Here is a 17,594-nt window from a genome sequence, read left to right on the forward strand (position 1 = left end):
CTCCTCACCACATCAGGATACACTTGTTCTGGTGAATTCCGGTTTCAAACGGAACGCTGCTTTGCTCTGGTTTTTCTGCAGGACCAGTATTAGAATCAGGCACATACTGTCTGTCAGTGGCCCTGTGGTCAGGGAGGGGGAGCCTCTAACGGCCTGTTATACTCACACACCTTTCAAACCTCACCCGCTCCTGCTTCCTCCCCCTGAGCCTGCCTCTACTGTTCGCTCTTGACATCTCACTTGTCATCTACACTTATCACCATGAGACCAGATTAAAGAATGAACATTTTCTTCCACTGCAAGCCACCTCACCTTATCACCTCCTCCCACCTTTGTCATGCTGTCACACCACCAGATCACTTTCTACTGCTGCTGAGCGTAAGGTTTATTTTCCTATCATCCCACATCAAGACTGTGCTCAAATGTCATAAACGCAGATTGCACATCCCCCCAAAAAAAGTTCTGTCCTTTGACCTCCAGCCTGTTAAATATGATGCCCCTAGTGTTGGAAAACATGCACTGCAATCTGATGTGAATGGTTTTGGTTTGAGCGTTGATCATTTGTTTTCTGTGTCAAAGCTATGTCACATTCTGTGCTGATCCAAATCACTGAAAGAAATCAGATTGTACTAAAACATATAGCTAAAATATATACATGTATGACATTTACATTCACACCCTGCAGTTTTCACATAAACACAGTTTGGCGCAGTTATTGTCTCTGATAGTCTGTTTTCATACAGAGCACAATATCCATTGTTCTGTGATTTCTATACACTGTGTGTGTGTGTGTGTGTGTGTGTGTGCCTCTGTTTTCGACTGAGGTGCAGTTTCTCATGTGAAACTCTCAAAGTCAGAGGGACAATGATTTGCCAGATTTTCTCCTTGCTGAGCAACATTGCCACCTGCTGTCAACCATTTAAAGTGTATTTTGTCTTCAGATTGCGTTATGAATGACAGCTGCTGGGTTTTGAACGGCAGAATTGTAAAGCTGGACAAAGTCTTGCCCTGTATGAAATACTTGTCTAATATTTGCCTATTTTTGACCTGCATTTGGTTTATATAGGTCACATTGGAAATTCAGCTGGATTAGAGAGAAAACCAGAACCAAAGCTGTACTAAAGTGAAATTGTAAACTGTCTGCTGAAGTTTTACTCTATCTGCACGCATGATATTAGATAGATAGAGTGAGATTGATTTCCATATGAAGAGTAAATTTGATTATCAGTAATAATGGAGGGATTGATTGATGGAAATCACAACAGATGACGTGACTAAGGATCTAAAACAAAAGTTATAACAGTGTCTGATTGTAGATGTCTGATTTTTGTCTATATTGTCTTTTATGTTTCTCTGACAATCAGGATTTTTTCAAATGAACCTTTGGATCAAACTGATAATCCCAGACAAGACGTCTTCAGTGTCTGGTTGTAAAGGTTTGCTGCTATGTTAAATAAGAGCCAACAGAGTAATACAAAGATGAGACCGGCTTCTGTTTTCAATCTATGTTTTGTGTGACTCAGAAATAAATGACACAGGTCACAGAGGAACTTCCTTCAGCGGAGAGCAGTGTTCCTCAGAGGGATGTGCTGGCTAACCGCTGCCCAGGTTGGGCTTCCGGCCCTGGGCCAGCAGAGCCTGCCGGTACCCCTCACACCCTGCAGCACCACCACTATCACCCCACTCCAGACACTGTGCCAGGATACTGTGGTGACACAACCCTGGGCCTCTGTTCCTCCCTTGTCAAACAAGACTGATGGATGCAGAGAGGAGGAGAGGACAGAAGAGGACAGGACAGGAGGGCTGATTGACATTTAACGTAACTATGGCTTTGAGTACACAAAATAGAAAAGGAGGGCAAATTAGGATTAAAGCATTTAAACAATAATAAGATCATGGGAGAATAATGAAGAAAAGTGAAGATAAACAGAAAATGGCAGGAAGAGGTTAGTAGGGATTTCTTTTTTAGTTACTGATAACATGAACTGAAATCCTTCTTTCAGTATTTGGCTGCATTAATGAAGTTCCTTATCCGGCGTATTTCAAAGAGTCTCTCAAAGACAGAAACTGTGTTTAGACCAACGAGTCCTCTGCCAGGGTCCAGATTAAAGCAGTGCAGATTTTGAACAGGTATCAACTCAAATAAAGCTTTTTTTCCAGTCTCTCCAGTACGACCAGTGTCCACCAGGGGGCAGAACATGGAGTCGCTCCCTTTACAACCTTGTGTGTTTTCTCTAGTCATACAACAGAACACACACAAAGAGGAAGCTCATATGGCTGTATAATGGTTTATATGGGTGACTGATCTGAAATACTTATGGTTAACTGTCTGCTGAATGTGGATGAGACAGAGAAAAGGGAGAATTGAGTTTCTAGGTGCATAATAATAATTAAGGCGGCAGGATCAAACGGTCTTCATTATTTTTAATGTCCACTTGTTTTAATGAAGTCAAGCACATCATGCACCTCCCTGTCTGCTGAGAGAAACATCGAGTCTCCTCTGTGTGCGTACATGAATACAGGCATGGTGTGTGTGTGTGTGTGTGTGTGTGTGTGTGTATAAGTGGTGTATGTGAAATACCGTGGCTGGTCAGGAGTGTGCCCACAGTGTCTTTGTGTGTGTGTGTAGATCAGAGCTTGCTGAGCCCCCTCACTAGTTAATATTAGACAGTCTACTATTTGAAAAGACTGACAGCTCATTGTGAGCACTGCTAAAATAGGTGCAGCCATTTACACACACACTCTCACTCACTACTTCCACACACACACACAGACACACACACAGACAAGCATCATGCACAGCCAAACTCAGCTTTCATACACCAACACTAAACTCCCAGAAAAGCCTGTGTGAAACACAGCCAGAGAGGGAGCCGCCTGCCTGACGCCAACTCGAAAAAGCAGGTGAGGTTGGGTGTGTGTGTGTGTGTTCCTGTCTGTGTGTAGGTTTAATTTAATAGTAGTGAGGGAGAAGGTGGTTTTGGAGTACGACGACAGCATAAACCTCCTAACAGTCAGCTTCAGTATGTCAGCTTTGCTCCTGGGAAAATATGAGCAAAGTGAGGTGAGAAAAATGACTTCTCCAGAACTGGGCTTCTGTCTGTTTACTGTCAAACCATGAGCTTTGGGTTTGGCTCTATATTAATGCAGCTGGAGCCGGAAGATGGAGGCTTGTGGGCAGACGGAATCAGGCTTTTTTTTTTTTTTAAAACTCTATAAGACTTTTGTTGCAAAAATGACACAATGATGAAGTTTGAACTGTGTATCACCCAAATGTTGATGCTTCCCCATGGAGGGACATTGTCTCCTGTTATATTTAGCAAGTTATACATTTTCCCTCGTGACATTATCCGACCTAAAACACTTTAGTGGGGCACAGAGGTTTGGCAGGTAGTGACACATTTCCTGGGTTGCATTTATGTAGGATCACATGAACAGCTGGGGTTAACCCAAACAATGAACAGTCTGGGTTAGATTTCATCTTTATTTGGGTGTGCTGGCACCTTTAGGTGTAAACACTGATTGTGTGTAGATACGCGCCTCAACCGGCATTCAAGCGATTAATTGAGTTATCACAGAAGACTATTTAACATATAGTAAATATTCTGGACGTTTATTACGTCGATCACTTCTACAAGTAACGTTTTTAATATGTGTTTCTTTGATTCGCTGTTATGGAGGAGTCACAGTATAAATGTTTAGAAACCCCACAATAACAAACACATAATGTAATATAGAGTTTGGATGCAGTCTGCTAGTAAATATTAATGAACATTAATTTTTTTTCTTAAAATCAATTAGCTGCCAAGTGACATAAGTGACATTAGAGCTGCTCTAATTAGAGTGATGTCCAAACAGTAACTTCTAACAACTGTTTCTCACCTGTGATTACCATGATTATTACAGTAGGTTACTGTGCAGCAAGTTTTCCGTTGGAAATTATCATCATTATCTTCAGGATGTCCCCACAAAGCTCTTGGGCCTTGTCTTCATTTCCACCGTCTTGAAAGAGTAGCGTTCTCCAGTCCGTCCGTCTGTCAGGATGTACCACGTCCCCCAGTAGATACCGTTGGTCAAGCCGGTGTAGCGGCCTCGGTAATACCGTCCATTCAGGTTTGCTGCCAGGCAGGCATCAAACCACCAGCCTGCACCGTAGTAGTGACCACAGTTCCCAGCCGCGTAGCGGTCATTGTCACGGTCAGCAGTGCTGAAGGATCTGCCATCGTGGTTGTAGCGTTTGCTGTAGCTCAAGGCATTGCCCGCATCACCAGAGTACTCCCGTGCTGTCAGACGATACCTGGAACAAGAGAGAAATAACATATAACATGACATATGATAAAGACGTGGCTGTCACTTCCAAGTCTATATGTTTGTACTGGGGAAACAGGTAGAGACACACAATGACCCATTGCTGCTATGATTGCTGGAAAATGTCCTGATAAAACAGATTAGTAGATTTTTTTTTTTTTTGAGCATCAGCTTCTTCTTTAGTCTTCAGTATTTTAGAGACAAAATGTGTATTTAGGGCCTTTTTAGATCTTAGAGGTTCCACCCATCCATTAAGTTTGTGTTGGTGCAGTGTCTTTTCACCTCTGTGCCTCTGAAGCTACTTTGAAGTTGTTGTAGGTGGCATGGCGTCTCTGATGGTACCAGTCCTCCAGCTCAATTCTGAGTTGGTGTTGGCCAGTGGAGGTGAGGGAGTACAGTACCGCGTTCCCTAGCCAATGCTCTCCCTGCGGACTGCCGAAGCCCTCCCGGTATTCCAGCCATGTCCTGTTGAAGTCCAGTGAACCATCCTGCCGAGTCTGGATCACCGTCCACCCACCACCCGCCGTCTCCATGTCACATTTAGCCTGAGCCGGGACAAAGACTTTGATATTATAAAGAGATAGATGTACCGATACACAGATAGCATACACATCTCTCAGAGAAGAAGAGTAGGGTGAGGGTGTGTTTCTGCATTTTATGGATGTGGTGAATCTGACATACCTCCAGTGCCGGCCTGCCCAGGTCAGGATGAATGGTGTAGATTCCATTCTCTTTAATCCCAAGCCTGTAAATCTCAGCACAATCCTGAGGATGTAACCTCTCCAAGGGGGCGACTGAGAACCACACACAGTACATTTTTTATTTTGCTTCTTAATCAGCAACAATCGTATCATGCGATCACTCTCAACAGCCTCACCTGTGGGTGGGTATTGTGTGATGCTCTTCAGGAAAAGCAGCAGGTCTTTTTCCCCCTCTCTTCCCACAGCTGCACTCTCTGTCAACCCAGAGAAAGATTAGGTTATCAGTGAAACACATCACGGTGGTGTCACGGTCTGAAAATAGAAGCTCTGTCTTTATTTACTGCACAGTGGGGTTCCAGTTTCCAGTATGATAACTCTTCAAAGCTTCTTCACATTGGGAGACCTTAGTGTGTGCATGTACACAGACTTTTTCTCATCCTCCTTCTTGCAGATAAATTCCTATGCACTCACCTATGACCGACACTTAGCAGGCCTCATTGAGGTTTTGTTTGCTATGTGTGGGGGAGTGACTATGCTGGCACTTGTGTGTGTGTGTGTGTGTTGTAGTGGGGGGGGATATAAATGTGTACTACTCACCCAGTCGTTTGGCCATCACCCCAAGGGCCTGGCTGTGACAGTGGAGGTCACACTCTGTCAGCACAGCTGCCATTAGTGCCAGGATGGCCCCTAGAGAGTTGGTGTCCTGGCCCTCGTGAGTCCAGGAGCCCCCCTCCTGGAGAGAGCGCATGCAGTGCTGCAGCTGAACTAGACGTTCTTTGACGCCTCGTGTCTGCAAAGACAAATGCCCAGTTACTTTTTAATAAGAGCTTGTCTACCACAATAAATCATTAACCCATCATCAAACAAAACTCACCATGAAACAGATCACCTTTATATTTCAGTGAAATTCTTCGTTACATACATAAACATTTAAAATCAGTTGCCTGAAAGATGTTTTTAAGTTAAAGAAACAAAGCATGTGCATCATCATACGTTATTTAGTTTGGAAGGCCATCTCTTACACTTGCGTCAGCTCTTGTGATCATGTCTCTCATACACCTGTTGCTGCATGAGCTCAACACAACCATATGATGCGAAGCAGACCTAATTTTATCCCTCCTTTGATTGCTGACTGTCTTTACGCCATGGCTGCTATGTTGTGCCAAGTTTAGTGTGTCGACTGTCCCGTGAGAAACAGCCTGGTGGTGTGTGCCCGATAGTACGCTGCTCAGTTTTGTTGGCGAGGGTTGACTCTGCTTCGACCTGTCACTCAGAATTTCTGAACTATCTTTTTTTTAAATGACTGAAAATGATAACTGTTATAATAATATATTATCTGACTTCTGTTGGAATAATATTTGATGATTTGTTACTTACCATAGCCTGAACCTGGGGGAACTCATGTCTGTGCTCCACTCTCCGAGGAGTGTCTGAGATGGCTGGAAGAGAAACCCCCTTCCTGCAGGCTGTTGTCCCAGTTTGACCCCCACAGGCCCCAGTACCCAGTCCTGGTGCAGCCACCAGATTGTCCCTGCAGGCAGGGTGTGTGCAGGCCAGGGAAGCATCTGAGGACAGTAGTACTCCCACATACAGTGCCAACAGAGAAAGCACACTGAGAGAACCAAAAGTAATCATGGGAAACTGCAGAGATGCAATTTTATTCTAGCTTTGTTGAAAATTCTTGAGCAGTGGTCCAGCCTTCTGCTTTCAAGCTGTGCGATGTAAATCCCTTTAAAGATGCTCTGCAAACTTTCACTTTTCTTTAAATCTCTGTAAGAGCCTCTAGGTGGAACGTATTCACTGAGCTGTCCTTTTTTTTGTTTAGAGCTTTCTGTTGTCTTATTGTCTGTCCCATGTGCTGCTTCATCCCCTTCTTGTTTCCTTCTTCCCCCAGTTCACCTCACTTTCTCGTCCTCCTCTTTCTCTTGCTCTCTCTCTCTGTTAGTGAGGTTGCTCTGACAAATGCTCCCACCCCCTGACACACACACACGCACACACGCACACACACACACACACACACACACACACACACACACACACACACACAATCTGTCCATCTCTTTAACTCATCTCATTCTCTCAGACTCCCACACAGCCACACACGGAGATGCATGTTTACAAAAATATATCCAAGACATGAGATCCCAGTGTGTCTTGAATACATGTGCACAGATTAACACAACCTTTTTTCTATTGTGAAGGCTTTGTCTGCCTGTAAGTTAAGAGTGTTTTACATTGATCACAATTTATTCTTCTCTGTTCCCATTTGGAACAAAGGCTGAACATCTTGCACCCTTAGGTCTATACCTGACAGTGATGGCAGATATGAAAATGCAGCAGATATGTGTCTCCTTTGCTCCAGTGTACCACCTTCTCACTCATGTTCTTTTGTACTGCAGTGTTTGTTTGCAAACTGAGTTCCAAAGAGGCAATAAAGATTCAACATTCAATAGGTGTGAGAAGACAGGAATTCCTCTAAAAGCACCAGAGTCATCCCAGTCACTGGGACTCTGCAGAGGCACACTCCCAGTAATGAGGAGGATAAACACATGTGGACACACTTACTGTACACACGAACAGCCAACAGAACTAAATGAAGCTGAGCTCACTGTTAGGATCAGTAGGAAGAAATAACCTCACAATATGAAAATATTTTTCCTTTATTGGCATCTTCATTGTTCCTTAAAAATGGTAAGTTTAGATGATTTCTTTTAAAGACAAGAAACGGAATTGTTCATTTTCTCTTTCACCTAATTTCCTAATTTCACCTACTATTTAATTATCACCTAATTAAGTTCTCAACGACCCCAGTGACAATTTCAAATTTGTTGGAGTTTGTATTTATTCATGGTCATCTTCAGCCACCATGACCTCCACCCTTCCTTTTTTCTACTGGGCAGAGTCTGGCCTGCATTCCCAATTTGTTTCAGCAGCACTTTGTTGACATACAGTCTTTTTAAAGCATCACTCACCTATCTTTGACCCTCACACTTTCTCAGCATAACGTCGGCACCACATCCCTCAGTATCAAATGAATGTAGAGTAATGTCTAGGACCACCAGTTCATTTGTGACATCTATTTAATATAAGCTGACACTGTCCTCTAGTGGTAGATCAACACAACTATTCCTTTTCTCAGTGAGTCACTACAATACATTTCTAAAATGTATTTTTGGACATCATGTTGTGTGTGTGCTACTAATATGAAGTTGCTAAGTGTGTGATGCTCTCTGGTGTCAGGAGTTTGAAAGTCCCTTAATCTCTACAATCTCTCTGGTCTTAAGACCAGTGCCCGCTATGTTTTGCAAAATCATGTTGTAGTACCCAGGAAAATAGGTCCTAATTTCACTTATTTGACAGATTAAGAGAATGCAAATGAAGATATCAACCATTTGTGATATTGATTGGGACATCCCAAGAGTAAGGGACATTAAACAGGTATTAAACAACAGGCTCCATCATGACACTGGTAACAGGTTGATTCTGAAAAATCTCCTTGACACAGCCAAATCATCAGTTAAACCGTCTGTTTTGTTGTCCATGTACAAATCTTGATCCTGTGGAGCTATACTTAATATTAATGATTAAAAGTCAGCATACTTTTGAATTTGATACCTGTATTTTAATCATTGGAACTACCATAGAACTACAGTAACCTTTTAACGCCCATGTGTGCAGGAAACCACCACAAGTGAACCTCTATACTCATGCTAATTATAAGAACATTATATTCAGTGCTGTTCAAAAGGTTGTTAAAAGATTTTGATTCTTATCTATGAAACAACACCGTTAGAGAGGCCCCCTCTGCAGCCAGTCATAAAGAACTATCTTCAGAGACAAAAACCAGGAGAAACAACTAGGAGGAGAACTAGTGCTGGTTGTATTTATTATTTGTGTTTATGGCCCTTTTTATAAAGTTAGTTGATAAATGAAAAATGATTTATGACAGTATCTGTGAAATCACCCTCTCTTTCAGTGTCTGAACCTTTTGCACAGTATTTTAAATCTGTAATCAATATTTTTTCTTTATCTGTTTCATTGATTACAAACTGAGAGACAGTTGCACGTCCCTGTGTTCAATAGTTGAGGACCAAGACTATTAGTATTAGTATGAATAAAGAGATAAATAAATAACCTTAAATAAATAATAATATTGCTGCAGAAACTGCAGGCGTTTCAAAGACGTCCTCGGTGGGCGGGGTTACTGGTTAGCCGCGTGTGACGTAGAACGTTGGCGTCGTTTTGGAGGAGGAAGTGAAAGGGGAAGGCAGAAGCTGTGGGCAGTAGATAGTTAGCTCACTGGCAGGTAATCCTTAAAGCAAAGTGCCACATCGAACTTTAGTAACCAGTCGTAGTTAACCTTCCTCGCCACTTTACCACGCGTTTTTTTTCGGGACCGTCCACACGAAGGAGCTGCTCATTTTCCCCGAAGAACCGAAACGAGGCGTTGCTGAATTAACGAGTTAGCTAACTAGCTAACGTAGCGCCTGGTTAGCCGCTAACGCTAGCTGCCCCGGACAATAACAGCTCGTCAGCCGACAAGTCTCCGCTTTGCTGTGTTGTAAGTAAGTGTGTGAGCCGGCAGCAGTCTGTCCACATGTGTGATATTTGGTCGCTCGTCACGGGCCCAGGTCCTGCTGACGCTGTGACCGGTAATGGTGGTGCAGGCCTGTGGCTCGTCTGGGTTGGCTAACGAGGAAAAGGAGAAGCTGGGGAACAAAGCATCGTAAAAATGTGTCCTCTTTGCTCAGTGTGATGTTGGAGAGGCTTCTCCAGTGAAACGCCTCATTTTCTAATGGGCAAACAGAGAAGGGGGGCAGTCTACACTCAGTCCTTCGCCTGATAACCGCACGTTTCTCATGGTTGGGTAACTTTGGTAGCATGTCTGTTCTGCCAACATATTTTTGTGGCTGCCGTCAGACGTTTGCTTTTCTCTCCGAGGTTTTCGTTTCGGTTGTGACTCACGGGTCACGCAGGTACACGTCGTTCAGTTTGGCCGCTCGTTCACGTGTACTTCATTTTGAGACAGGACATGGCAACAACGCCTAATGCCTGTGCCAACAACCTGAGATGGTCTGTGACTTGAAGTCAGTAGCAAACCAAACATAAAAGTCCTGTGTTCAAGTACAAATATTGTTTGAGGCTGTCATCAAACTGTTTGCCTTTCCCTTTGCTGCTCCTTCTTAAAAATCACAGTTCTTACACTGCGTTCAGCGTAGGAAAACTGAGATACGTTCGTCCTCTGTGATTTAGTCTTTAGTGGTGACTTGCTGTGGTTGGTAGCAACTATTCATCCAGTACTGGATGCTTGAGTTTTAAGTACCTACCAGGTAGTTTTGAATCAGCTCTAGTTTGGGCTTTACTTGTATCCCACTGTTTGCCATGAATTGGGTGATTCTTTGAATATGTTGTTCAGCACTTGTCATGGTTAACATGCCTGAAATATGTTTTCACTCAAACCTGTCACATACATTTTCAGTTTGCTCCCCTGTATATGAGTGTGTCAATGTTTATGATTGTCTAGATTAGTGTGTAGGCTCATGTGGCAGTGACTGATTTTGTCCAAACATTTGTCTTTTATTATACAGCATGATTTTATAGGACAAATGTAGTTAACATTTCAGGGTTTTTTTTTGTTATTTTAAAGGTTATCACTTTACTTTTTTCTGTCTTTTGGCAACTGGAGCAGCTGCTTATCACATGACAACTAGTTAATCAGGAATCAACAAAATGGCCTACCTGATTGACCTGTGAATATGGATTGAGCATTGGGAATCATTTGAACTCACCATCCAGATCTATCTGTTGGTTTGGTGTATAAAATCCATATCACTGATCATCTGCAAATCTCTGCTGCTTGTCTCAGTGTTTTATAGGCAGAGACGAAATTAATGAGTCGATTATTAGTTAGATTGATCAGTTCTACTGTTTCTTGGAGCAAGTGCAACGTGCATTACTGTCTGTAGCCTAGACAGTTCTACTGAAAACTCAGCTTTTTAATGCTCTCATGCAAAATGGTGTAATAACCTTTTGCACAATTATATGAGCTGTTGCAAACCAAACGTCCCATGAGGCATTGACTGCTCTTAATACAGAGTAACAGTAAGCATTCACAGGCAAAACGCATGGATTCACATTCTAAATAACAAAAAAAACAATGCAGTAAATGCTGTTGCTGAATTTCCATACCATTGCTGCTCTTCATTAACTTGCAGATGCTATCAGTTTTTTCTTTAACTGTGTCAGGGTACATTCTGTGAAATCTGCCAGTTAATAGTTGTCAATTTGGCGAGTGACTTTTAGACTGAACCTCCTGTCAGCGAACATAATCTGCTTTTTGGAATCTGTCTATCAAGCTGCTGTTTGTCAAAGGATAAAGATCTGAGGCGAGTGACTTCTGAAATCATATGACTGTGGTCTGAGCATGCCCAGACATCAGTGATGTGCTGCTGTTTGTGCTCCTGTCAGCTAATCTGTGCTTCACAGTATCTTAGTCACTGGAGTGCGATGCTCATTCTACTCAGAAATAATGAAAGTGTACTTTCCAGCTCCTGAATGAAACTGTAAACTCCTTTTGTGCTTTGCTTTTTGTGGATCTAATAATATTATACTATAGCCTGATAATACTGGCTCATGATTTCATGTATACATTCAGCTAGTGTTGTGGGTTTCAACCCTTGTTCCTGGAAAACTGAGTATTTATGTCATATAACCACATCACACAAAAACCTGTTTGGGTTAGTGGACTGGAATATCTTAAATGCTTTTGATGCTTTGTGCATGATGTCGGCTATGTTAACTTTCATAGTGAGGCAAAGTGGTTATGTTTCATATCAAGCTGTTGACAGACAGGTTAGTGTCCTCCAGCTCCCCCAAAAGGAGAAAAATAATCTTTTGTTTTCACTTAAGCTGATCACAGAATTGGTGATTTAAGATATGCTGGTTAGCAAGTTGTATGATCACACTCACAAATCATCTGTCTACACATATGAATGCTAGAGTTGCATTGAATTTGTTCATTGAGATAACTTTTTTTTTTTTTTTTTTTTTACTATTTTGATTATTTGTGTTTCTTTGTTCTATGTGACAGTAAACCCAAATTTTAAAAAAGAATCCAGAAGTAATATTTGGTTGCAGGCCTGGTTACAAACCCATGTAAGCACTTTCCCCAAGTCAGAGTTCATAGCATCTTAAGTGTATGCAGGAAACTCAGCGTAGGAGTCTACAGATTCCCATCAGACTGCAGCCATTCTCACTGACAGCATGCAAGTCTTTTTTTTCTTGTCAATAGCAATGTGCTCAAGTGTTTACTTGGCAGGTAAGATAAATGTTTGAAAAAAGATAAAGCAGCCTCTTATGCAAGCAAGGTTTATTTTAGTCTGTTTAGTATATTTGTTCATGGATAAGATTTACTGAAAACCCTTCAACACTGGAACTAAACATTTTTTGTTTATTTTACTGTCCGACAGTTCGTTTTGCAATATGAGTTTCCTCCATTTAAAGTGAAGGCATTATATGTTTTGTCTTCCATGATGGATTCTGGGTAATGCAGGAAGGATTCTGCAGATATATAGAAGGCAGCATGAATAGTCGTAGGAGGGATTAATGATGAGTCTCCATCATGTTTCATTGTTCACATTGTTCCTCAGGGAATCATTTGCTTTACTGCAGCATTAATATCTCACTCTCCAACCTAATGTGGTATATGATTCCTGGGGAACAGTTGCTGTTGACATCGAAGAAAGGTGCAATCCATCTCATTGCGCCTTACTGGACATTTTTTTTAAAATTGCTCTGCCAACTTCCTCACTTTTGAGGAAATGTGGTTAAATGAAGTATTCCCCTTCTGCATTATGGGACACTACATGATTTTCTCACTTATTAGTCATTTGGAGGAAATGACTACTCGTAACTTAGTTGGAGCATTCACAAATTACACTGATGTGTCACTTGGTTTGGAGTAAAGAGCCCTGTAGAGTCAGTCCTCTACAAGGTAACTTCCTGTGGTGACTGAGAGAGAAAGAATCATGTGTTCCTCGTGATTTGACCAGCAGCTTAGAAAGCACATGACTGGAATGGATACTATTCAAACCTGTTTGGCCCAGGCACTTGAAACTCTACATAGAAACAGATTTGACTTCCAATGAATAAACAATTAGGAGGGCACTAGTGAACACCTCATTTGATTCAGTTTTTCAAGTTTTTGCTGTGTGTCTTTTTGCAGCTGTGTGAAAATGACTTCCAGGAAGAAAGTGCTGTTGAAAGTCATCATCCTGGGAGATTCTGGGTGAGTCACATGGTATATTTTACGTCAGACCCTACAACACAGTATAGCCAAACATTAATCAGTTCTCTTCTAAAAATAGTTGGGCGGGTTAAAAGCTCAGTTGCCAAGTTATTGTTGTTGTTCTGAGCTTAAATGACTTTTCACTCAGTTTGTATTAGAGCTACTTCTTCTTTTGGCAGGAGTTATTACTGTGCCATAAGCTGTCTCCAGGCAGGGGAAGGAGTGTGCTCTTTACAAATAAAACTATACTTCTCATGTCTGCTTCTCATCTGCAGACCTAGTAAGAGTTAATCAGTCATTATTTTTGGTGCCCTATTACTGCACTGGGTTGTCAGTGAAAAATAATTGTTGCAATCAATTATACAAAGACTGTTTTAAGCACTTTTTAAAACATTATGATGGATATTTGAGCTGGTTGGATAATTAATTAGTAATTTCCTAGTGATGTTAGTGTGTTTTTTTTTTTTTGTTTTTGTTTTTTTTTTGTTGTTGGTCGTTTCCTAAATTGGGTGTCAGAGTTTTTGACCTGCCATTTGTCTATGTCTTCTTCCCCTCAGAGTTGGAAAGACCTCCCTAATGAACCAGTATGTGAACAAGAAGTTTAGTAACCAATACAAAGCTACAATAGGAGCAGACTTCCTGACCAAGGAGGTGATGGTGGACGACCGGCTCGTCACAATGCAGGTATGGCACAGAAAGGCTCACGTCTTATGAGAGAGGATGAAACTAAGTAATTAAAACAGTTCAGTCAGAATGGTAGATCCTTACCAGGGCGTCACAGTTGTGCATTATTTTTTCCCTCTTCTGTGTATCTAGATCTGGGACACAGCTGGACAGGAGCGGTTCCAGTCTTTGGGTGTTGCTTTCTATCGCGGAGCAGACTGCTGTGTGCTGGTGTTCGATGTGACTGCACCCAATACCTTCAAGACACTTGACAGCTGGAGGGATGAGTTTCTGATCCAGGCCAGTCCACGAGATCCTGAGAACTTCCCATTTGTGGTGCTAGGCAACAAGATTGACTTGGAGAATAGACAGGTTGGTGCGAGAGTGTGATAGAGTGACATGTAAATCATCACCCATCCTGTATTACAAAGTGTAGCCCTCAAAGACTTAATTTGACATCACCTTCATGGGAAACCAGTGCAGGTGTGCATGCCAGCTCACCTGCACTTCAAACAGGCAGCTCTTCGACTGGGCAGAGTTAGTTTGACAGTAAAAAACAAAAGGCTGATATTTCATGGTCACCTGTTCTAGTGGGTGAATGTTTGTTGCTTGTCCTCTGATTATGGCTTGAAAATATTACAAATAAGTTGTTTGATCTGACCAGAGGCCAACAAATCAAGAGGATGCTTTCATAGAACAACAAAGAAATATTGCTGTCCTTGCCATATGTTTTTTTCTTCTTTTGTCAAGGTAGTTTTCATTGGAAATATTGTTACACATTTAAACTCAGTTTACTGATTAATTCCTTCCTCCACACACAGGTAACCACCAAAAGGGCTCAGGCTTGGTGTCAGAGTAAGAACAACATCCCCTACTTTGAGACCAGCGCCAAAGAAGCCATAAACGTAGAACAGGCATTCCAGACAATTGCACGTAATGCCCTGAAACAGGTGAGCTGCCGTTGCTGGGAATGAAAAAATAAACAGTGGACAGCTTTGTTCCTGGCATATTTTAATGGAGAAAAATGGTACTTGAATTAAGTCAAATCTCCCTGGTTCCCTACACTGATTGTTTTCTGTGTTTTGATGCCTCACAGGAGACAGAGGTGGAGTTGTACAATGAATTCCCAGAGCCCATAAAACTGGACAGGAATGACAGAGCTAAAACTTCAGCTGATAGCTGCAGCTGCTAAAGGACAACTTGGACCATCTTCTCTCTTGGCTTTCTGAAACACCCTGTCACCAGTTACGTCACTTACACCTCCCACCCAGGGAAGAGACTTCCCTACTGGTCTTCCTCCTTTATGCCACTGTCCATTCCATCAACACAGCCCCTCATGGAGTACGCTGCACATGGGATGTACCCTTCCCCCCACCTAGTACACAAATTAATACACTAGCGTACTCTTGTTAAAAAGAAAAAACAAAACACTGACACATCCCGTGCTCAAAGATCATACACGAGAAGAATGACACCCCTTCTGAAAGTCCTTGACTTGATAGTGAGTGATCTCCAGACGTACCCACCTTTTTGTCTGACTGGCACCTGACTCTCTCACTGTGGGAGCAAAGTAGAGCCATGTTCAAAGAGTGAAACTGGGAGCTCTTCATGGACTGGCTGATGCTCTGTAACGTGAGACAGTGGTTGGCTAACGTCAGCATCCCAAGTATTCTAGTCTCGTTTTCTGTTTTGTTTGCTTTCAGTTGCCTATCAAGTAATAGTTGAACTATATATAGATATATATATATATATATTAATTGGCTGTTATTTCTCAAGCCTATCCGAAACACATATTTGTTTTTTCTTGGCACTTTCTTTTTATGTTTCTGCCTTTAAATGTAAGAGGGATGACTGATTTTGGTCAATGTCTGCTACCACATGCCTTCTGGGAAGCTTCCACCTGTACCTTATCACTTGTTGTCAAATACCCCCTGAGAATTTCTTAAACACTTTGATGATTGTATTGCCTTTTTCCCTCAAGGTCGTGTGTTACGGCCTCTCACTGCAGTTACATTAAGTAAAAGCTGGCAATGCAGTCACAGTGTAAATCATGGGGTAATTCCTTGAAATATTAATATTTGCCTTTTATGTAACATTACTTGTACTGCTACTATTACTGCTGTATGTGTTATGTACTTCATAAGACCTCTTTCAATGCTATGGAATTACAATATGTCACCAACACAGCATACACTTGTCTTCTGTCATGTCTTTGTTATTGCTGTTCTCTATCTGCTTGTAGCTCAGGTTGGCTAAGTACTTAATATTTTTAACGGATCGTGTATTATGGCGTATAGACGACAAAGGTTAAAGGCTAATGGACTAAACTGAAGTGGATGTTCTCTCTTTTGCCCAGGTATTACTCCTTCTCCTTATGGAAAAAAAAAATACTGCGATGCCAATGATGTTGTCAAAAAGAATTGGGACGTCAAATAATAAAATTCTTGAGTATATCAAAGGTAGCATTATATGTCTCAATATCTGTTTTCTGACTTGAGAGATGGGAGCTGTGTGATGAGTGTGTGTGTGTGTGTGTGTGTGTGAGTGTGTGTGTGTTTTTGGATGAGCTGAGTGTTTGGTAAAACAAGCTAAATGCACGTCTATAAAGGTTATGTCACTTTGGGTGGTGTGACCACTCCCCAGGTGTTTTTTTTTTTTTTGGTGTGTACAGATGCCATGATCCTTAAATCTGCTGGTAGGACATTCCCATCATTATGACTAAATTTGGTAACCTCAGCGAGCTCACTATTGTCTACTCTTTCTATATTTTCTGTGTTGTGGAGTGGTTTTCAGGACTCCAAAGTCTGATAGTCTGACGGGCTGGGTGAAGATAGATTTTGGTAGTTTGAGTGTCCAAAATGATGCTAGGAGCTATGTTGTCAGGGGCTGACAACCCCTGGTAGGGTCTCCCAAGGCAAACAGGACCTAGGTAACAGGTCAGACAAAGAACAGTTCAAAAGCCTCTTACGAAAAAGGCAGATCAAGGACCGTGACGACGCCTGGTATGGCGGAGCCAGGACCCCAACCTCGAGCCAGGCCTGAGGTCAGGGCTCGTATGCGAGCACCTGGTGGCCGGGTATCTCCCTACCGGGCCCGGCCAGGCAAAGCCCGAAAGGGGGGCCATCTTCCAGTGGACCCCCCACCCGCAGAAGGAGCCGTAAGGGGCCGGTGCATAGTGGATTGGGCGGTGATCGAGGGTGGGGGCCTCAACGACCTGATTTCTGGACACTGAAACAGGCTCTAGGGACATGGAATGTCACCTTGCTGGGGGAGAAGGAGCCTGAGCTTGTAGGGGAGTGGTTGAGTGGTACCAACTAGAGATAGTAGATTAGACTCTCTTCTAATGTAGAGTTTGATCTACATAGAGTTCATAGAGTTTGGTCTTGCTTATAGTTCCCCAGCTCAGCAACCATGTGTTGGAGTTTTCCCTGGTAAATGAGAGGGTCGCTTCCTTGCACCTTCAGGTCGGGGGTAGGTCTCTTACTGTTGTTACGGTCTACCGAAAGGTGAAGATCTCGATTTACCAGTCGATCTGCGTTCCTACTCTCACATATGGTCATGAGCTTTGGGTCATTACTGAAAGGACATGATCTTGGATACAAGCGGCTGAAATGAGTTTCCTCAGGAGATCGACA

The 17,594-nt window shown here is 42.4% G+C and overlaps 2 protein-coding genes across 6 annotated transcripts; one reads left to right on the top strand and one right to left on the bottom strand.

The window, feature by feature from the left end:
• Nucleotides 1-3,748: 3,748 nt before the first annotated feature.
• On the bottom strand, nt 3,749-10,841 carry LOC113130277 (fibroleukin). 3 transcript variants are annotated; one of them, XM_026306759.2, is made up of 6 exons: nt 10,799-10,841; nt 5,607-5,799; nt 5,186-5,263; nt 4,990-5,102; nt 4,591-4,853; nt 3,749-4,297 (listed from the first exon to the last, which is right to left on the bottom strand). In XM_026306759.2, the coding sequence occupies exons 1-6, from the start codon at nt 10,799-10,801 to the stop codon at nt 3,955-3,957; spliced, it is 993 nt and encodes a 330-aa protein (XP_026162544.1). In that variant the 5' UTR covers nt 10,802-10,841; the 3' UTR covers nt 3,749-3,954. The 3 variants fall into 3 exon arrangements, with proteins under 3 accessions (XP_026162544.1, XP_026162542.1, XP_026162543.1); XM_026306757.1 differs by lacking the exon at nt 10,799-10,841 and adding an exon at nt 6,387-6,998; XM_026306758.2 differs by lacking the exon at nt 10,799-10,841 and adding an exon at nt 6,032-6,277.
• Nucleotides 9,240-16,417, top strand: LOC113130279 (ras-related protein rab7-like). Of its 3 annotated transcripts, none has more exons than XM_026306761.2 (6): nt 9,240-9,570; nt 13,234-13,296; nt 13,854-13,980; nt 14,113-14,331; nt 14,781-14,909; nt 15,056-16,417. In XM_026306761.2, the coding sequence occupies exons 2-6, from the start codon at nt 13,244-13,246 to the stop codon at nt 15,149-15,151; spliced, it is 624 nt and encodes a 207-aa protein (XP_026162546.1). In that variant the 5' UTR covers nt 9,240-9,570; nt 13,234-13,243; the 3' UTR covers nt 15,152-16,417. The 3 variants fall into 3 exon arrangements, with proteins under 3 accessions (XP_026162546.1, XP_026162545.1, XP_026162547.1); XM_026306760.2 differs by having other exon boundaries at nt 9,241-9,574; XM_026306762.2 differs by having other exon boundaries at nt 9,267-9,315.
• The last annotated feature ends 1,177 nt before the right edge of the window (nt 16,418-17,594 follow it).

The sequence above is a fragment of the Mastacembelus armatus genome, chromosome 5 (genome assembly GCF_900324485.2).
Source record: "Mastacembelus armatus chromosome 5, fMasArm1.2, whole genome shotgun sequence".
Classification (NCBI taxonomy): domain Eukaryota; kingdom Metazoa; phylum Chordata; class Actinopteri; order Synbranchiformes; family Mastacembelidae; genus Mastacembelus; species Mastacembelus armatus.